Here is a 21,605-nt window from a genome sequence, read left to right as displayed (position 1 = left end):
GAGCCACACCAGCCTGGGCTGTTTGTTTTAATTTAGACTTCAGGGCTTTGGGATGGAGAATGGGAAAGAAAAACAAAATACTTAGCACATTTAAGGGACATAGAATATTCCCTGCTCCCAAAATCTCACATAAGGTGAGGACTGGGTGGAAGTTTTTCACCAGATGACTAGGGGAAATAGACGGTACACAGATGTAAACAGCAGTAGGACGAGTGTTTTTTTTAATGCTCTGATCTGCGGGCCATTTTTTTATTTAAAAATTTTTTTCTATCTTTTTATTTATATATTTGAGAGAGAGAGAGAGAGTTAAGGACACAGAGAGAAACATCCATTTGTTCCACTTATTTATGCATTCATTGGTTGATTCATGTATGTGCCCTGACCAGGGATCAAACCTGCAACGTTGGTGTATTGGGACGGTGCTCTAACCAACTGAGCTAACCAGCCAAGGCCATGCAGGCCATTTTTAATTTGTGCTGTTTTTTCTTTATTTTTTTGGTTTAGTTGTCAACAGTTCTCTGTCATATTAGCATCTGGCAACAGTCATGCTGCATTTCTGAAGGTCATTTAAGAAACTCATTGTTTTGTGTTTATTGTAGAATCTCCTTCCGCTCTGGGTGATGCTATTTAATCTCAACTTCCTTTTCCTCTCAACTCCCCCTCTCCCCAGAGCAAACTGAGACTCTCAGATTCTGTGGACAGGAAGAAACTGCCATCCAAGAAAGAATGTAGTTAATGTCCATATTATCTTACTTGGTAATTATCTTCAGATAAATGAATAGAAGATCCATTGTGAAATCTTTCTTAAATGATTTATGAACCAGGGACGTCTGGGCTGGAACATTTGCCAGTGTGAACCAGGATGGGGCTGGACCAGGAGGTCCTGCAGTGGGAAGGCCATGCTGCCCTCATGCGCTGTACCGGTGACCCCGGATCTCTGCACCGGGGCTTGCTGGGCTAACCGTCGTGTTCCATTACCTAAGCACTTGAAAATGTGTAGCCATTTTCGTCAACATACTTGAGAAGCAACCTAAAGAAAAAAGGGCTTTATTTCATTGCATTCCTCCCGAAGAGATCATTACCATTCATATGACTCTGCCATTTGCCCCCAGCCCTTCTCTGCCCTTTTGAAATTGGACGTTGCTGGAGTTCTCCCAGCCAGAATGTGATGTGTCTGGAAGGCCAAGGTGGGATGAGATTCCTTGTCCATAGCATGTGTCCAGCCTGCCCTGTAATTATCAGTGGCCATCCCCACCTCTACCCAGGGCCCTTCTCACCCTGGCCTTCAGGTGTCTGGTCTGTCGTAAGTGCTCAGTGAATGTCTGCATCTTTGAACAGATTGGTTGATTGTGAAGGAGGCTTCCTCTTGCTTCATGGTGCGGGAAGAGGCCTCCTAATTTGGCCGGTGGCTGCCCCTCTCCTAGGAGATGCTGTCGGGTGTGGTGGTCATATGTGGGAAGGACTCTGTCCAGCACCAGGGCATCTCTCTGACCGTGGAAGGAACCGTCAACCTCCAGCTCAGTGCCAAGAGTGTGGGTGTGTTCGAAGCTTTCTACAATTCGGTTAAGGTAAGAATGCTTGGGTTGCACGTTACTGGTTCATTATTCAAATGTTTGTGGTGGTTTTTCCTTGCTATTTGGCTTTGTTTATCATCATTTTGGAAGTATTATAATGATAGTCACACTTTTAATACTTCCTAATCAAACTGAAAAAATAGATAGGTTGATTCTGAATAGATCCTGTTGTTGAAAGCCCACTTGCTTTAATTCCCATTAGCAAGGATTAGGGGAACCAGAAGGAGACTACTTCCAGCCACGAGCAAGGCCAGCGCCGTCCTGAGAAGCAGCACCTGCGGCTTCTGGCACTCACCTCCTCCCAACAGAGCTGCTGCATTAACTGCGGGGATGGCCGCTCTTGGGATGGACATTCAGCTAGGAGCAGTGGCCATTCTTTGTGTCCCTTAGGGTAGAGGTCTGCATTCCAGAACGGAAGCTCTTCTTTATTCATAGCTTCCTTTCCCTGAAGGACATATTAACTCTTCAAGTTCTGAGGGAGAAAGAGTGAGGAGGAAAGAAGGGTTCACTAACAGTATTCCCATCAAGGCCTTCCTGCATTGTCTGCAGCTTTCTGATTTCCCCTCAGTAGCTCGCAGAGACCCCCTTCAAACGCTGTGGATTTTCTCAGCGACGCTAAACCACGGCTTAGAACACCTTCCCTGATGAAGGTGTCACACTGCCTGTAGGCAGGCCCCACGTGTAAGTACTGTTGTCCTTTCTGGAGGCCCGCAAAGGAGCATGGGCTGGTGGTGTTCGGGCCCCTGAGGACTCCGTCTGTCTGGTGGCCCATCGAGCACACGCTGGGCAGGGCAGCCCGGGAGCTTAACCACGGTGCTTGGAGAGAGAGAGGGAAATGGCAGGTCCTTTCCTCCTGCGCACCCCACACCTGAGTGTGCTGGGGCCAGAGACTCGCATGAGCTCAGGATGGTGGCCTCGAGGGCTCTGGCTGTGCCTGTCACATGAACTATGAGACACGTGACTGGAAGGGGCTCTGAACATTCATGACGGTGACCGAGCGGATGTCTCTCTGCAGCCCATCCAGATCATCAACAGCACCATTGAAATGGTGAAGCCGGGGAAGTTCCCCAGTGGCAAGACTGAGATTCCTTTTGAATTTCCTCTGCACGGGAAGGGCAACAAAGTCCTGTATGAGACGTATCACGGCGTGTTCGTCAACATCCAGGTGAGTTTCCCAGTCCCACTTTGCCTTCGTCACTTTCTCCTGAAAAACAGCCTCCCTTCCACTGCAAGTTGCTCGACAACCCCGGGATTATAAGCCAGTACTCACTTGCCGTGACCTCCGTGCATACTCTGTGTGCAGTTCTCATTCAGCCCCGAGGGACACGTGTTACGCCTGACCGTGTTGTGTTGGGAGTCCTGCGGGGCCCACGCTCCAGCTTCTTCAGCAGCCCTTCGTCTCCCCGGGCTCTGAATGCCCAGGACACTGTGAAGGGAGCTCTCACTGTCGGGTAACAGCACGCCCTCGCTGCTCTCTGGCACCCGCACTAACTTTCCTGTTTCTGTCGTATAAATCTCTCTTTGTCTAATGCCCAAAGGCTACTGCTGTAACACAGGCTGCATTCTTTGTTGGACAACCTTGTAAAGGAGGGGGAAGTGAGTTTATGACTTCCGGTCCACCTCTGTGGCTCAGGATGTCTTTCACAGTTGCTGCTGTTGTCTCGGGCACAGTTCGGAGGCATGACTCAGAGGGAGACAGATAGCCTGTCCTTTATCCAGGGCAAAGAAAGGTACTTCTGTGATGTCGCGCTTGCTGCGGTCCCCCTTGCTAGAGGAGATGACACGCGCTATCTTGTCTTACATATGCGAAAGAAGGCTGAAAGTTAGACATTCTTTATATACTAATAAAGTTTTAGCTGATAATCTGATCTTTGTAGAGACTGTTCCCCTGCTTAACATACAGCAGTTTTAGAACAAAAATCCTCCAAACACTTGTGAGTTTAACCAAAGTCCATGAGTTTTATGAATTGCCTAAAGAATCTGCCAAGAAGCACACGCCGTACATAATGTGTCCTGTTGCAAAACTGTCTTTCTGTGAAGAAGCAGCATTTCTCATCCTTCAGTGTAGGTGCACCCGGTGCAGGCAGCATGTGCGCTAAAGGGATAGAGAGCCCCCGCAGTGCCAACAGTGACTGGAGGAGCGTCCGGATTCAGGGAAGCTGCAGGCGTGGGCATCCCGGGAGCTGGTACGCAGACGCGGGTCCTCTGACCAGCATTCTGGGTTGGAAATACTTTCACCGTGAACGAAAGTACATGAGAAAGTGCCTTTTTAGCAAGGCTGAAAGTATCATGAATATTTCATTTTGAAAATTATTTTTATTCTGTTTCCTGAATCGGCATCAACCACACAGCTCTTTAATGCTGTTTATTTAACAACATAAGCATATGTTCATTAGAAACTGAGTAGAATAACATCAAATTTTCATGGCCATAACTTCTTGTTACTTTCTCTTATGTTTATCATGCTTGTTAAAAGGTTAATGTGTTTAAAATAAAGTTGGAAATTTCATTCTTTTCCAAATATTGCCAACAAAGATACACAGATCTACATACAAAACTGTATGCTTGGTTCTGGCATAGCTGTGTGGAAATTGGAAGCTAGTTAAAATGCAAAGACTTCCGGTCAAGACGGAGGCATAGGTAGACACATGTGTCTCCTTGCACAACCAAAAGAAGAACAAACACAAATTTAAAAACAAAAAACAACCAGAACTGCCAGGAAATTGAACTGCATGGAAGTCCAACACCCGAGGAGTTAAAGAAGAAACACTCATCCAGACCGGTAGGAGGGATGGAGATGGGCAGCCAGGGCAGAGAGGACTCAGGGCAAGGCAGTAGCTGGAGGAGCAGATGGGGTGGTGACTGGCGGAGCGGGCGGTCCCACATTTGCATGCAGATAAACCAGGAGGAACAACTGGGGAGAGAGACAGACCCCTCAACCCAGGGTTCCAGCACGGGGAAATAAAGCCTCAGAGCCTCTGACTGAAAACACCTGTGGGGGTTGAGGCAGCGGGAGAAACTCCCAGCCTCACAAGAGAGTTTGTTGGAGAGACCCACAGGGTCTTAGAATGTACACAAACCCACCCACCCATGAATCAGCACCAGAAGGGTCCAATTTGCTTGTGGGTACGGGGGAAGTGACTGAAAGCCAGAAGAGAGCGGAGCAAGCAGCACTGTTCCCTCTCGGACCCTCCCCCATTGACAGTGTCACAATACAGCCATGTGAGTTGCCCTGCCCTGGTGAACACCTGAAGGCTCCGCCCCTCACTACATAACAGGTGCACGGAGACAAAAAAAAAAAAAAAATGGCCCAAATAAAAGAACAGATCAAAGCTCCAGAAACAATACAACTAAGCAATGAAGACATAGTCAACCTATCAGACGCACAGTTTAAAATACTGGTAATTAGGATGCTCACAGAAATGTTTAAGTATGGTCACAAAATAGAGGGAAAAAATGAAGGCTATGAAAAGTGAAATAAAGGAAAATGTACAAGGAACCAATAGTGAAAGGAAGGCAACTAGGACTCAAATCAATGGTTTGGAGCAGAAGAAAGAGAGAAACATTCAACCAGAACAGAATGAAGAAACAAGAATTCAAAAAAATGAGGAGAGGCTTAGGAACCTCTAGGACATCTTTAAACGTTCCAACATACAAATCATAGGGGTGCCAGAAGAAGAGAAACAGCAAGAAATTGAAAACTTATTTGAAAGAATAATGAAGAACTTCCCTAATCTGGCAAAGGAAATAGACTTCCAGGAAGTCCAGGAAGATCAGAGAGTTCCAAAGAAGTTGGACCCAAGGAAGCACACACCAAGGCACATCATAATTAAGTTACCCAAGATTAAAGATAACGAGGGACTCTTATAAGCAGCAGGAGAAAAGGAGACAGTTACCTACAAAGGAGTTCCCATAAGACTGTCAGCTGATTTCTCAAAAGAAACCTTGCAGGCAAGAAGGGGCTGGAAAAGTCATGAAAGGCAAGGACCTACATCCAAGATTACTCTATCCAGCAAAGTTATCATTTATAATGGAAGGGCAAATAAAGTGCTTCCCAGATAAGGTCAAGTTAAAGGAGTTCATCATCACCAAGCCATTATTATGTGAAATGTTAAAGGGACTAATCTAAGGAAAAGAATATGATCAAAACTATGAACAGTAAAATGACAACAAACTCACAGCTATTAACAGCCGAACCTAAAAAAAAACAAAAACAAACTAAGCATACAACTAGAACAGGAACAGAATCACAGAAATGGAGATCATATGGAGGGTTATCAGCGGGGGACTGGGGTGGGGGATAAAGGAGGAAAAGGTACAGGGAATAAGTAGCATAAATGGCAGGTAGAAAATAGACAGGGGGACATTAAGAACAATATAGGAAATGTAGAAGCCAAGGAACTTATATGTATGACCCATGGACATGAACTAAAGGGGGGGAATGTGGGTGGGAGGGGGTGTGCAGGGTGGAGGGGAATAAAGCAGGGGAAATGGGACAACTGTAATAGCATAATCAATAAAATATATTTTTTTAAAAAGTGGAAAAAAATTTAAAAAGTCAAAATGCAAAGGAGAGTTATCTTGTGGTGAATTCCTTAGTAAGGCCAGTAATCACCCTGCTCCCCCTTTATTTGGGTCACCAGCGTTTACCACTTGAAGGTTAACCTTGGAGTGCTACTGCTTCTTAGAATTCTGCGCCTCCCAAACATGTCACAGATTTCTAAAAATGAAGAGATTTCTTCTTACCCTCAGGTTATTGAAAGCTTATCACCCTTATACTTATCACCTACGTTCAACACTTACTAGTATTTTGCCATCTTTACTATATCTGTATTTATTTATTCTTTAAAGATTTTATTTATTTTTAGAAAGAGGGAAAGGGAGAGAGAAAGTGAGGGAGAGAAACATCAATGTGTGGTTACCTCTCACACGTCCCCCCCAATGGGGACCTGGCCCACAACCCAGGCATGTGCCCTGTCAGGGAATCGAACTGGCGACCCTTTGGTTCGCAGGCCAGCAGTCAATCCACTGAGCCACATCGGGCAGTGCTGTATTTATTTTTTGTGAATCATTTCAAAGTTAGTTGACAATTTATCTTAAAATACTTAAATGTCCAAAAAATAGGCTCATTCTTCTATTAAGTACAGTTAACATTTTCATACCTATCAAAGTGAACAAAAATTCTCAAATACCATCTAATTCCCAATTCATATTCAAATTCATCATTGCTCCTTTGGGAAAATATGCTTCTTGACATAAACTAGAATTAAGGGTTTTTGAATCTCTCATTCATTGATTCATTCATTCAGTTTCTAGATGGGTCTTTTTCTAGCCTCCTTGTTTTACAGGAGAGTCAGTGCCACCAGAGAGGACAGGACTACTGGGCACACAGGCCGTCTCCGCCTCGCAGCACAGGGCACCCGCCCTCCCTGTGCCATTGCCCACTCCCACTGCACTTACTCTGGAGGCTGACAGGGCTGTCACTCTGGATAAGACAGTGGTGTTCAACCCTGACAACAACGTCTTTCTCAAATTATGTGGGCGCAGAGAAATTTTACACTTACAATTTGAATTGTGCTAAGTAACATAGTGTAAAAATAGTAAAGATCCTAAGACAGAAAAATGGACTTAACGTATAGCCAGCGTCAACACCCAGCCTGCAGAGGCTGGGTCACTTGCTGCTTCTTGGCGGCGGGGCTTGATGATGTTGGCCCTTACTCTGTCTGTCTGTCACGTGGCGTTCGTGTCTCCCCTTCATGGTTAGGTAGTGTGCTCAAGAATCTCTCGTGGCCAGCCTAGCAAGACTTTACACTATGACACACCACAGACCGGTACCCACGTGTCTGCTGAAACTGTGTGTTCAGAATTAACCCACAGAGATGCCAGTCGCCCTTTCTTACAGTTAAAGTAATGCCCTTTCCAGGGTCTGCTTTTAGTCCGTGGGCAGGCGTCATCTTTCTTCACGCCTATTGATGTGTGTTTGCTGATAGTCTGAGAAGATTGCGTCTTGCACCTTGCTTCTTGGTGCCCTGCTCGAGCCTGACCGCCCTGACCCCTCTGGCCTCCTGTAGCTCATACCACCTGGATCACGCCTTAGTAATTGGGAAAGATCCAGGGCTTTGCATCAGGTAAATCTGGGCCCGAAATTCATAAAGAATCAGAGCGTGGGTTTGGGCAACAGACTGGTGTCCATTCAGATCCCCCTCTCTGACCCTAGCAGCCTTCGAGACCTCTCCTCCAGGGGACTTGGTGAGACATGCTTAGTCAGCATCGTGCCTGGCACGAAGAATGGGCCAAGCGTGCGTTTGCTGAGTGACTGAATAAATGAATTGATGGTGACTGTATGCTAACAGTTCTTGTACCGGTCTTGTTACAAGTGAGGCAGCACCAATTCCTAGGACACAACATCAGTGTTTTTCTCCATCTCCCACCACCACTTCCCCAACTTATCACCAGCTGCCTTATCTAAGAGGGAGACCCAAAAAGAAACCCAGAATTATCTTCTGGAGGGCAGGCCCCTTGTAGTCCAGGCTTCCGCAGCTAGGTGAGTGTACTAGGAACCCATCAGAACCAGTGCACCAGCTGGCATTGCTGTGAGAGGCTGAGTTCGGCTTCAGTGAATTTTGTTGAAGACTTTCAACCCTTTTGCCCATTTCACGATGGGTGATTTATGAGTGCACCTGCCCACACCGTTCTGAGTGTTCAGCAGTTTTTGTCCAAAAATGGCATGATCCCCATCCCCCACCTTCCCTATTTACCCAATCTTGCCCCCCAATGACTTTTTTTGTTTCCCCAGATGAAAAAGGCCTCAAAGAGGAACATTTGGCCAATGTGGGAAAGGTGAAACAAAAAACAGCAGAAACGGCACGGGCCGGTGTGGCTCAGTGGATTGAGTGCCACCCTGCAAACCAAGGGGTCGCAGGTTTGATTCCCATCCAGGGTACATGCCTGGGTTATGGGCCAGGTCCCCGGTTGGGGGCATACAAGAGGCAACCACATGTTGATGTTTCTCTCCCTTTCTCGCTCCCTTCCCCTTGCTAAGAAAGAAATAAGTAAAATCTTAAAAAACAAAAAACCCAAAACAGAAACAATAAACAGCATCAAAATCAATGAGTTCAAACACTTCTGAGCAGTGGAAAAGTGTCTCGATAAGGTGTGTTGCATCAAATGGAGAGTACTTTGAAGGTGACTGAAGTTTAAACATGTAAGAATAAATCCATAAGTTTCTATAAATTCCAGTGTTTTTTGGGTCCCCCTTCCTATTACGTATTATTGCTTTCACACTTATAAAACATTGGAGTGACCAAAAGTTGATGCCTGTTATTCACACCCTTTTTATTTGCAGGTTATAGGAATCCAACTCAAGACGACTTAGACACAGCATTGGGTCACAGAACTAGGGAGCATCTAGGCCAGGTTGGGTGCTAGCCGTGCCCCGGGCTCAGCCCCGTTCTCAGGCAGGTCTTCCCTTGTGTTGCGCAGATGGCTGCCAGCAGGCAGCTGCGGGTTCACAGTCTACCCTGTTGGCAACCCCGGCTGCAGTCCTGCCTCACTGGTCACTTCTACACCCAGATGGGGTCAGGGGAGGTCAGCCCCACCCAGACCCTGAGGCTGAAAATGAGGAAGGGGGCGTTCCCATTTGGAAAAGAATTAGGGACACAGGCAAGCCAGAACAAAATACGTATTGCCCACTCTAGACAGTGGGTGGGATATACAGGGGGGGTGACGTACATACACACATGCAGGCATACGTACCTGTGTCCCGTGTACATGCAGGGTCTGTCCAGGATGTATTCAGCCATGTACTATGAAAAAGAGACCTTTATTGAAGAAGATACAAGAAACATTGTACATTGGACAATGACGTCTCAGTTCCTTTCAAAGTAGGCACCTTGGGACCTCACACAGTTCTCCCAATCACTATCAGCTGCCCTGTTGTATCTTCCTGAATTTTATCGATGGTCTGAATCTCTTCCCTTTCAAAGGTGATTTTAGTTTTGGGAAAAGCCAGAAGTCGCAGGGTGCCAAATCTGGGCTGTAGAGGGGCTGAGTCCCCTGGGTGATTTGATGTTTCACCAAAAAACTGCACGAGACGTGATACCTGAGCAGGCACATTGCTGTGATGAAGCTGCCAATCACCAGTTGCCCATAGCTGCAGCCTTCTGAATTATCCAAATAGTTTCTATGGAGGAACGTTCAAACTTAATGGAAAATTGGATGCAGATTTGTTGCTCTACTCGTTCAGTCATTTTGAATGAGACAGCCACACAGTACACATGCTCACTCAACAGTGTCTACCGCCCCCACTGACTAGTACAGTGAAGGCGTCATTGTTCACGCATGCAAATTCCAGTCCACTCTCCTTGGCTGCCAGGTTACATTGATGTTGTGCAAACTGTTCTTGTTATATTAACAATGGCTGGACTTTTTCCAGACAGACAACTGAGGTTGTTGTCTGGGAGGTCAGGTGGAAATCTCGATACAGAATATATATAAACAACCCTTTTTATCATTGTATCCCTAGTACTTAGCACTGTGCCTGGCATTTAGTGGATAATGAAGAACATTTGTTCAATTGCATTAAAAAAAAACTACAAGGTGGTATATTGCCACTTGATCTTGTCTAAATAGATTCTTTTTATTATACATATAAACTATTATAGAACTAAACAAAAGGGAAAATTTTAAAAAGATTAATCTTTTAAAAATATGAAAGTCTTACTTTCCCAGTAGTACCTTAAATGAAAAGTAACTTCCTGTTTCACCTGGATGGCTTGTTCCCAATCCCGTAGCTTCTTGAGTTAACTGCACACACTTCTACAAACTATTTTTAACCGGATTCTAAAGTTTTTCCTGGATGATTAATACAGCAGGTAACATGGAACAGGGGCCATGTGATTTTCTCTGTTTTCAGATGAGCAGTGAGGCAGCTGTCACGCTCTAGCACTTGGTTGCCATCTCTCAGCCAACAGGCAGGTGGAGAGACAGCACCGGGCCCGAGCTGTGCCTTCAGCTCCGGCCAGCTTGCAGCAGGGCTGTCCCTCGGAGGACAGGGCCCATCAACTGCAGGGACAGCACAGTGGCCTGTGCAGGGAAACAGCAGGGGCAGCAGAGGCACTGGACCAGGACAGGAGGAGCCAGGGGGGTCCCCTGTCCTCTCCTGCCCATTAGGAGCAGGGGGTTTCCTCAGATAAGTAAGATCAGCCAGAAGCTGACTGATGCGGAAGCTGAAGGATGTAAGGGGCTTCCTTCTCTTGTCTTTTGAAGGCATTTGAATTTTCCAAAAAAAAAATTTATAAAGACTTTCCCTTTACTCCTCCTCTAGGTTGACATGTATAAGGAGCTAGACTGAAGACACCCTGGAGTCCCAGGGCTTTGCTCATCGTTGCTCCCTAGTCCTTTTAGTCAGCTAACCAGACCGAGCACGGGGCGATACCCATCTTGCGGTGGCAGCCAGTGCGTGCTCTGAGCTCTCGGCGTGGACAGTGACACGGAACAGCCCGAGGTCCGTGCCGTGCTGGGCTGGTCCACCTTCTCGTCCCTGCTGCAGGGTTTCCTGACCTGCAAAACAGCTGCCGTGTGCAGGAACGGCTGCATGGGCCTGCACTCGGGGCTCTACAGGGCTGTCTCCTCACCGCAGGTGGGCAGGCCGCGGGTACCCAGAGCAGCTGTGCTCACTGCGGGTCACACAGAAGGACTGATGACGGGATTCGAACTAGCTTCTGCTTCTAGTGCCCGCACCTTCTCCTCACCTACTCCGGCCCTTCTCTGCCACAGAGGGGGCTCTGCCCTGCGTTCTGGGGGGTCCACCCACAGGAAGAGGCTGAGGTGTGACCCTGACATGTTTTTAAAAACAAACGCCTTTACTATGAACACTAACTCCCCCAACTGTGTGCATCGATTTCATATACATGTTAATTAGACTGTTTTTCTGAAATATTGACTTGTCTCTGACTGTAATTCCAAGATGAGAGCAAATTACCCCAGCATGATATTTCTCTCCCCACTTTCCATCTAGTACACCCTGCGCTGTGACATGAAGCGGTCTCTGTTGGCCAAGGACGTGACGAAGACCTGCGAGTTCATCGTCCACTCTGCTGTAAGCTGCCCTCGGGGCGCCGGGGCTGTGCCGCAGGGCCCTCCTGTGGGGTCCGGGCTTTGACCTGCTCCACGCCAACAAGCTAGCCTGTTACTGCTGTTCCGCTGCTGCTGAGATGCGCAGGCTCCTGGGTCGGTCATGAGGGACCTTACTCTCGGCACGGCCAGCAGCCTGCGCCCCACTGTGGGTGTCTTTACTCTGGGCCAGAGTCCCCTGGGCACAATGACGCCGCGCCACTGGGTGTTTGTGGCCCAGTTGTGGAGTGCCGGCTAGGGCCTCCCCTCCTCCCTCAGGGTTGCAGGGTAAACAGCTCAGCGATGGCCTGGCCTGGTACCGAGCAGCCCGGGCCTTGCGGTCTTGGCATGCTCAGCAAGGACGTATGGGGACACACAGGGCCAGGGTGGGTTGCCCCTCCTAACACCCAGTGCTGGTATTTTGCAGTGACATAATGTCTTAAAAAATTCACACGTCAGCTTAGGGAACTGGATCCTCCCCACCACCACTCTGGTGACTCCAAGTAAGTTCTCGGGAGTCCTCTGTAGCCCTGCTGTGCTTTGCCTCAGTCATGCAGAACCTTGCAGTGACAGGTAGCGCCTGCCCCTGGTGTGACATGTGGTGAGAGATGCTCGCTCGCAGCCCTGGGCCCCCCAGGGGGTCTCAGGCCGCTGCAGGCACACTCGCTGGGGCTCAGCCTCTTGCTTGAGCACGCCATGGCCGAGCTCTCTGCCTCACTGTGCTCACCTGCAGAGTGGGGCCAGTGACAGCTGCCACGCCCCATGGAATCGGTGTGTGGATTTGGTGGCACGTTGTAGATGCTCTGGTGTCAGCTCTAATTCCGAGAGGTTTCAAGTACCTCCCAGAAATACCTCTCTGATTCTTAAGCCTAATTTTCAAACTCTGGATCTTCAAGAGACCCTAGAGATTGAGAAGTCTGTCCTCCCGTTTTACAGATAGGGACACTGAGCCATGAGATGGACATCTTTGATGTAGAACACAAAGGTGTTCTTGGTGGGCCTGCATTCAGAACCTCCTCTTAGTGCCAGGCTCACCCTCGATCACCTTGCTGCCCTTCGTCCCTTTCCAAAGGGGGACAGCTTTGACCGCAGGACTCCTGGCCCTCCAGCAGCTGATTCTGATTTGTCCCCCATTTCAGCCTCAGAAGGGGAGACTGACCCCAAGTCCCGTGGACTTCACTATCACACCTGAGACATTGCAGAACGTCAAAGAGGTACTGTGTTCCCCACGCCCGAGATGCGGGGTGTTTTCTCAGTGACTGGGCACGCACCGACGTGTGCTCAGCTGTTCTTTATCTGGGTATCAAGAGGAAATTCCTGATTGTCTATGCCCAGAATAGTCTGTGTTTTCTGTTTCGACTTTTTTAAACTCAGTAACTACTTAAAAGACCAATGCTTTTGGAAAGTTTCTCGGGGGTATATATTTGTTATTTCTTGTATCTTCTTCCAGTTCTGCACTGTGGTCAGAGACGCTCCCCTGCGCCGCGGTCCCCACCGCTACCTGTGCTGGAAGAAGATACAAGAAATAATAAACTCCTTTATTTCTCATCGTTGGTCACTGCCTACGCTTCGCCACCTGTCTCTTGTCATCCATGGACATGGCTTTTCCTCCTCGCTCTCACCCCACAGCCTGCTCTCTGGACCCTTTTGATTAGTCGGGTTGAAGGCAGGTTTGGGGCTGGGGCACACGAGCAATGCTGGCCTTGTCCCTCGGAGTCACAGCCGAGGCAGGGCCATGCCATAGGTGGCCTTTTGGAGTCCGTTACCCAACCCTGCCTCCTCCAGCTTCTGGGGAGCACAGGGCACCAGTGGGCCAGTCCACCACTCCCCATGCAGGGCCCTGAACCTGAGTGGGGAGCGGGCAGGGCCGGGCCCCAGCTCTGCCCTGCCCCCTGCCCGTCCTGCCGACTCCCCGGCGCGTTCGATTAGCCCCACTGTTTCTTATGTTGGTTAGAATAAGTTTGCATTTCTTACTTCTGAAGAATCTTTGTGATACAAAGCAGAGTGAGAAGAGGTGCTGAACATATAGATACAAACAGTTCCATTGTTTACCTGGTAAACAGCATCTAGCCGGAATTTTTGAAATATGTTGTCTCCAATAGAGGAATGTACCCATTCTTTTCTATTTTGAAACTGCCTCATTTTACTCCTACATCTTGTCCTGCGCTCTGTGATATACTTCATTGTTTCTTTTTTTCTATCTTCGCTCTGATTTATAAGGTTGTGAGGGGTTGGTTTTTTTTTCTGTTCTTATTGTAGTTTGCTCCTTATTTCAACATCTTATTTCTCCGTCCCGAGTAGTTGCCCTTTAATGTTCACACACACAGGGACAGCTTTACCTGTAAATACAGCATTGAGAAGAAGCGCCTTCTGGCAGAAGTTTGTAACATTTTTGCATTTTTCTACCATGCACCACCTTGCTTGTTATGTTTGAAATCTACAGTCCCACTTGTCACCAGTGTTATTTCCCGATGTTAACTCCTTATTGGCTTACGCACCAGTTCTTCATAGTTGTCTAACATACCACAGTCACTTTCTTCAGCCTCAACTGGAGGCTTCCCCACAGTCGTTGCTCACCATTGATTCTACTCACTTACGTTTTCTTCTTTTTTCAGTCTGTTTTTTGTTTAGCTGGAATGCATCCTAGAGTTATCCTTTCAGAAAAGGTGAGGAGTGAACCGAGATCCTTGAGTGTCTAGAAATTATCTCACTTTGCTCCCACACTTGGTTCCTAGACTAGGCAGGAAATTCCAGCTTTAATATCATTTGCCCTTAGGATGTTCAGGAATAGTTCCCTGGTTGTCCAGTGCCCAGGGATACTGATGACAGCCTGGTCCTCAGATCTGTGTGAGCTGATCTGCTGCTTCTCCCTCTCCCCTACCCCTCCTCCTCCACAAATCTTCCAACATCTCCACTCCTTTGGGCTCTAAAATTTCAGAGTGCTTGTCCAAGTTTGTATCTTGCTTTCCTCCGTGTGCCTGGCGTTCGGTGGTCTTTTTCATCCTGAAGCCTAAGCCTGCCTTCAGCCCTGTGAACGGCTCTGTTACCACTTCCTGGACACATTGTACATAGGAGAAGCCCCTGGCTCAGTCCTCCAGCTCAGTGCTTTGCTCTCAGTGAATGTTGAGCCCTGCTGTTGGAGTGTTGATTCAACAACATTGTGATTCCTTTCCAAGCAAGGCTCCTTTTTCACCATAGCCCCTCCTTTTAACGCGGATGCAGTGCTGGTCAGTTGATGCTGTTTCTTAGGGGGTCACTTCCTCTGTTTATTATAGAGTGAGTGCCTCCTTTTTTGCTTTATCTTCCTCAAATGTTTATTGATTCTTGGTTACTAGTTTATATTTATAGATGGTGATCTCATACATATGGCCTCACTAACTGGACTCCCTGTCCTTAGCCCAGACGAGAATCTGCTCCCTTTACAGGCGGGCACTCTGGCCAGAGGAGCTTTGCTGGGAGTGCTGCGCGGGGGGAGGAGGCAGCGGGCCCTGCGGGCCTTCTCTTAGGGTAGGTGTGCAGGTGGTTTATCTGCTCAGTCTTGGGGCTCTCGTGTTATAACTGTACATGACTCGGAACACGTGCCCTGCCTTGCCCAGCCTGCTTTGGGGGTCTCCTGGGTGGAGAGTCCCCCTTGAGGAAAGCTGTGGGCCCCCTGGGGAAGTGCCAACTCCAGAGGCCGCAGCCAGCCAGTGGGCCCCCCCTCCGACGCATGTCCTGTGAGCACCCACTGACTGCTCCTTCTTGGGGTGCCCCTACTTCCCTCGGACCTGGCAGGTACAGTGCCCAGGGCCTGCTGCAGGCACTTGCTCTCAGAGCCCTGCCGACTGCAGGGTGCAGCCCGCAAACCCTTGTGAGCGTCACCGTCCATCGACTTCAGAAACACTGCAGGGGGCAGCCGCGGGTGGCGGGCTGTAGCTCTGCAGGAGCAGGTGTGTTCGTGCATGCTGACCTCATGCTGGTGTGAGGGCAGGTGATGTTTGGGGTGCCTTCAGCTGGGGCTCGAGAGCTTTTCTGTGTTCTTCATGTGCCTAAGAGAATTTTAATAAAGATCGCTACTGCTTATCCTTCTAAACAAAAAGCCGCTTTTACCTTTAGTTATCATTAGAACTTGTCTTGAATGAAGAGTGTTTTAGAGCTCCCTGCTCTCCAGGGTGGCGGCCACCGGCCTGCTGGTCTCACTTGAGGTGAGCCATAAGCGTGAGGTTTGGGAGTCCAAGACTCAGTGTGCGAAAGAGAATGGGAACATCGTAATTTTTAAATAGTGATTCTATGTGGGAGTGACACTATGTGGGAGTGATAATATTTTGGATATATGGGCTAACTTTACCTGTTTCCCTTTACTTTTTAAAACGTGGCTACTAGAAAAGTTTACATTGCGCGTGTAGTCCACCTTCATGGCTTGCAGCATGTTTCTGGGGGACAGTGGTGTCCTGAGCTCTGCGTTGTCCTCAGTTCCTGGGACGCAGCCAGCGGCGAGGGAACAGTTGGCTCACTCTGTGCCCCTGTCCTCCCCACGGGACTGTCATCGCTCCCCCGGGACCAGTTTCCCCTGTTGACAGAGAAAAGGGCCACAGGCTATAGTCAGGGTTTGAAGGACACTCTTCTCTTTAAATTTCCTTGAAGTCAAGTAAGTGTGTTGACTCTTCAAAACTGCATCACTAAGACCACTTTAAAATTGACTATCTTGTAAAAACCTTTCTGCGTGCGTGTGTGTGTGTGTGTAAGGCTAGCCGCCCGCAAACTCTTCCTCGGGCATTTTACACATCGTTCCCTCGGTCCGGAGGGGCTCTCCCATCTGACCTGGGCGGTGCGGGGGTTCTGGGAGGGGCTCTGAGGGGTGGCGGGCCGTGCCCGGTGTCTGTTGGGAGAGGTGGCGGAGTCAGGCCCTTAGTAATGGTGACAGAAGATACAGGAAGTGCTGCCGCACCTTCTACCGCATTTTGTAAAACTGCAACCCCGGGGGTTGTATCCAAACGATCCGACTTTGTTTTCCGCTTTTGTCTGTACCAAAGTGACTGTTGAGTCATCTGCAGTCCTGATGGCTTTGCCTCTGTCTGGTTCCAGAGGGCCTTGCTCCCCAAGTTTCTCATCAGGGGACACCTGAACTCGACCAGCTGCATCATCACACAGCCCCTGACGGGCGAGCTGGTGGTGGAGAGCTCGGAGGCCGCCATCCGGAGCATAGAGCTGCAGCTGGTCCGCGTGGAGACCTGCGGTGAGGCCCGCCCCGCCCACAGTTCCGGGAGATGTTGGGGGGGCGGCAGGGAGAGGTGGAGGGATGGGGGCTTGGGAACCCTGGGAGCCGCGGCGAGAAGCGGTGTGTGCGGGTCCTCACAGTCACAGAGCGCCATCGACCTGCTGGACGTTGGCTAGTTTCTGACCACGTGGTGCTCTCCCTCCTCCAGGGTGCGCAGAAGGCTATGCCCGCGATGCCACTGAGATTCAGAACATTCAGATTGCCGATGGGGATGTCTGTCGGGGCCTCTCGGTTCCCATATACATGGTCTTCCCCCGGCTGTTCACCTGCCCCACGCTGGAGACCACCAACTTCAAAGTGGGTAAGTGCTGCTTCCCAGCACTCGTGGCCACCCGGGGCCCTGGGACAGGTGTGGCCCCCAGAAAGGGCCACCCAGAGCCTGGGACAGACACACCCGTCTGCTTGGGTCAGGTCGGCTCGGAGCACTTGACCTTCAGTCACTGCTTGAAGGCCCACCGGGAAGCACCATGCTGGGGCCGAGGGTCTGCAGCGAGCAGTCCCGGCTCTGAGGACACTTGCGTTGTCACCCAGGGAGGCGCCAGCAGCCTTGTCAGTGTGGGCAGGGGACGGGAAACTGGGCAGGGAACTACCACAGCAGGGACAGGCCAGCTCTGGGCACAGGGAGGTCAGGATGGAGATGCAAAACGTGTGGCAGTCCTGTGAACGTGAGTCACCGTGAAGCCGGGGCTCTGTGGGGACAAGCCGATGCACCGTGGCCAGGGCCCACTGGTAAATAAGTGAGGGGGGTTCGACAGCTGCTCCTGCTCTTGTGCCTGATTCTCTGAGAAATGGGGACGTAGTCCCAAAGGCCAGTGTGTTTTATCAATGTCCCATCCCCCCTACGTCTTATAAGGTGAGTTATTTGTAGTCCAGAGAGAATATTTGTTTTTAAAATTGGACCATGATTTTACTTTAAATAATTCCAAATAATATAACTTAACATTGAAGGAAGAACAGGTTCATCTCCAAAGCCGAGCGTGTGCTGTTAGTTTAAATGGAGGTTATTGCACCTGCTGCTGACCCTGGGCGCTTCTTGGACCTTCGGGCTCGGCCCCTGGGGTCGGGAGCACAGTCTGTTTGTGGGGTCCCTTAAGTGCATCATCGGAAACGTTACACTGAGAGCACGTGGCGTCAGGACTCCTCAAAGGTGATGTTGGTCAAACTTGACCCAAGCCAAGGTGCCACAGTGTCTCTCAGAAACCGTGTATGATTATCATGGAAGCGGCCGTCCCTGCCCACACCACACAGGCCGAAGGCCCAGGGGCCCCGAGAACAGGGGTTGCCTTCAGCTGCCCAGGCTGCCCCCTAGACCACAGCCTCCCAGCCGTGCCCAGGTCCCCGGGCGGGCAGTGTGCCCATAGCCGCCGGCATCGTTGGCGGTGCCCCGCACACGCGGCCTGAGGTGCTGTAGCTTGGCGTCTGAGGCCTTTGATTCTAAGTTGACGCAGAATTTCTCTGTCAATTTCTCCATTTGGTTCCCTCCACAGACTTCAGAAAGGTCCAAAAAATTAGTTTGTCTGCTATGCTGTTCATTAAGCACCTACATTTTTAATGTCATTTCTGTCAGATTTATAAAGTTTCCATACACCATTCATTCAGGGCCTCTGGTCCTTCCACATAAATGATGCCCACAGTCCACCAGCCCACACTCCGGCCAATGCCCTTTCCTAGTGCCTATGCTGCGGAATGACAGACACCCTGGTGGGCGAGTCCCCACACAAAGGAGAGGGTGTGAGACCGCTCTAGGCCTGGAGCGCCCCGTGTGGCCAGCCGGGGTTGGGCTCCGAGTCCCACGGCGGGGTCGGCACCCCCAGCTGGGAGGCTGGGAGGCCCCCGTCCTGAGGTAGGAGCCGTGTCTGGGTGCCAATCACACGGGTGACTTCACATGCCTGGTCAGGCCAGAGTTGGGGGGCTTGCCCGTCCCAATGCCGTGTCCTGTGCCACAAGGACTGCCAGCACTAGCTGCCTGACCTGTCCTCTCTGTGCACGTCGGCCACACTGGCCCTCAGGGTGGAGACAACAGGTGGCTGGAGGAAGGTGGAAGTAATGAGGCTAGAAGCCCAGGGGCCCTTCCTGTGCTGTGACTCTGGTCAAAGGCAGGCGAGCAGGGGAGGCACTGCATGGGGCAGGTGACAGTCACACATGGGGCATTGTCCTCAGGACTCCAGGCACAGGTGGGGCCCCGGACCAGGTGACCCCAAGCCCCTTCCACAGCTGAGCTCCTGCGTGGCGGGGTGGGGCAGGGCTGCCCTTGTCCCTTCGGCCCAGCTGCTTCTCTGCCCGCACAGGCCCTGCCGCCTCCATCTGCCCTCGAGCTGGGGGCCAGGCCAACCCGTGCTCAGGGAACTGCCCCTTCACATCCCCTTTGCCTTGTCGACAAGACTGGCCCACCCGTAGCAGCTAAAGAGCTGGTGGAGAAAGGACCCTGTTTGCTGAAAGGCCAGAGACAGCTGACGGGCGGGTGTTTCAGCTAAGCGCACGGTATCCAGAGGAACAAGTTCAGCCGAACGCTGTTTCCCATCCGGGAGGGAGCCGGTACCCAAGCAGCTTCAGGCCAGCCTTGGGTCTGCTGTTCCACTAAGAACTGTAGGAAACGTAAAAATAAAGCAAAGGAAGGTAAATGAATGGAAAGGGTTCCAGAAGATTCCCTCTAGGAAAGTGTGGTTGGGGAAGCAGATGCCTGCCTGTTCCCAGGTGAGGAGAAATGCACTTGAGCAGGTGCCCAGAGGCATCAGCCAGCAGTGCAGCTGTCTCCCAGGCTCTCCCGGAAGCTCAGGGGACACATGGGGACAGGGCACTGGCACCGGCCCCTCGCTGCTCTGAGCAGAGCAGGCGGGGCCGGTGGAGGGTTTGGCATCCGGTCTCCGGCCCCGACAGGTGAGCTGAAGCTGTCTGTCCTTTGTCTTCTCAGAATTTGAGGTGAACATCGTCGTGCTGCTTCAGGGCGACCACCTCATCACGGAGAACTTCCCACTGAGGCTCTGCAGGATGTAGCCCAGGCGGGAGCGGCCCAGTGGAGATGCAGCCGTGGGGGCCTGCAGGGAGCTGGAGCCCCGGCACACGCCACTGTTCTCCATGATTCTGCCCCAGAAACAGACCTGGCCCCTCACTTCACAGTCGCCTTCTTCCTCATTTCCTCGAGGCTTCTCCCAGCGGGCACCTCTGGTCAGACCTTCTCTTTAGAGTCATCGGGGTTCCCTAGTGTTATCGGCAGGATCATTCAGAAGGCAGAATTTCATGGGCCCCCTGACCTTGCTGCTGCTGTATGGGCAGAGGACAGCGGGGACAGCAGTTTGAGCTCTGCTGGCAGCGAGGTCCTGGGCCGGCAGGGCACCCCCGTGCCTGGCCGACGGATGGGGCTAGGGCTGCAACCGCAGAGCCACGGCAGGCAAGGCAGGGACAGGCATGCCCCGTGCTGGTGGTGTCTGCAGGTGCCCTCCTGGGAGGGTGCCAAATGGCTGCCACTGCCGAGCTCTGTGGTTCTTCAACACTGTCTGTGATGACCTTGAAGCTCTTGGAGAACTGGAAGACAGTCTTCCTTGCTGCCATAGGACTGAGACATTTGATGACCGTGGCTGAAGTATTTCTGAAGTCTCAGGACCTGGTGTAAAATCGCGTGCCCACCAGGCTCCCCGAATGCACTTCAGGGCCAGGTAATATAGGGGCACATGTCCGTGACCCGTGTTGGGTGGGTTCAGAGCAGCAGGAGGCTCGTTTCCGGGGTGGTAGGTGAAGACCTGTCTACACTGGCAGGGGCCAAAAGTGTGCTGGACTCAATGAACTTGGCCTCTCTCTGACCCTGTCTGTGTTCCAACCAGGGGCCTGGGCCTCAAGCCACTTCCTCCCTGGCCCTGCTCTGGTTCACAGTGACAACCCACTTCCTCCCTCCCGTCCTGCCCTTCCTCCCATCGGTCCACCAGTGACCAGCCCTCAGAAGTAAAGCCTGTGCTTGGCATGGCCCTCCCTGCCAGTCCGCCACCTGGGCGCGCTCAGGTGGACGGCCATCGTCCGCAGACGGCGTGTACGATGCTGAGTGTGGATGACCCGCCCCAGGCACGGCTTGGTCGCAGGGCCTCGCCGGGGAGGGAGCCCACACACACACAGCCATCCAAGGCTGGCTCCCGCAGGACACGTGGCTGGCGCACAGGTCTCTCACGCCCACATCTGCCCTTGATGATGTGTTTGAACTAAAGCAGCAGAAGACAAACAGGCTCTACTTTTGGGGACGTTTCACAGGTAGAAACCACTTTTAATAAAAAAAAGCCAAGTGAGAATTTTGAGAAATGCTTCCAGACGTGCGTTGCTATGTCGGGTCTTTACTAAGTCCGTATTACAGATACAAATGGGATGATACTCCTTAGGGAACAGTTGTGGCCTGCGGAGGAGCCGCAGCCCAGCCACCCTCCGCACTTCCTTCAACCCCGCCCCCTCTGTGGCCAGGCCCCTCCACCCGAGGCTGGTAAGGGAAACTCAGATGTCCAGCTGCCCCAGCTGGAGCTGGGTCTGTCCGCTCCTGGAGGCTGGGTTGTCAGATTCTCCCATTTGAGGAAGAGGACGTGGAGGAAAAAATCCGAACTATGAATTTACTGTTTTGGAAATGTCCCTTTAGGCAGGAACACATTTTGGCCATCAAAGTTCCATCAGAAATGGGGCCTGGCTCC

General features: G+C 50.8%; 1 protein-coding gene across 2 annotated transcripts in view; it reads left to right on the top strand.

The window, feature by feature from the left end:
• The window catches only part of VPS26C (VPS26 endosomal protein sorting factor C), a 42,003-nt gene extending 21,311 nt beyond the window's left edge, over positions 1-20,692 (top strand). For both annotated transcript variants that reach the window (XM_024561565.4, XM_053917046.2), the window contains exons 2-8: positions 1,425-1,568; positions 2,590-2,739; positions 11,593-11,673; positions 12,827-12,901; positions 16,752-16,902; positions 17,093-17,245; positions 19,856-20,692. In XM_024561565.4, coding sequence (XP_024417333.3) covers positions 1,425-1,568; positions 2,590-2,739; positions 11,593-11,673; positions 12,827-12,901; positions 16,752-16,902; positions 17,093-17,245; positions 19,856-19,938 — 837 coding nt within the window. In that variant the 3' untranslated portion in view covers positions 19,939-20,692. The remainder of the gene's footprint in view (positions 1-1,424; positions 1,569-2,589; positions 2,740-11,592; positions 11,674-12,826; positions 12,902-16,751; positions 16,903-17,092; positions 17,246-19,855) is intronic.
• Positions 20,693-21,605: the final 913 nt, after the last annotated feature.

This window comes from Desmodus rotundus, chromosome 2 (assembly GCF_022682495.2).
Source record: "Desmodus rotundus isolate HL8 chromosome 2, HLdesRot8A.1, whole genome shotgun sequence".
Classification (NCBI taxonomy): Eukaryota; Metazoa; Chordata; class Mammalia; order Chiroptera; family Phyllostomidae; genus Desmodus; species Desmodus rotundus.
Note: the sequence above shows the minus strand (reverse complement) of the source record. Positions and strands in the feature narration are given on the sequence as shown.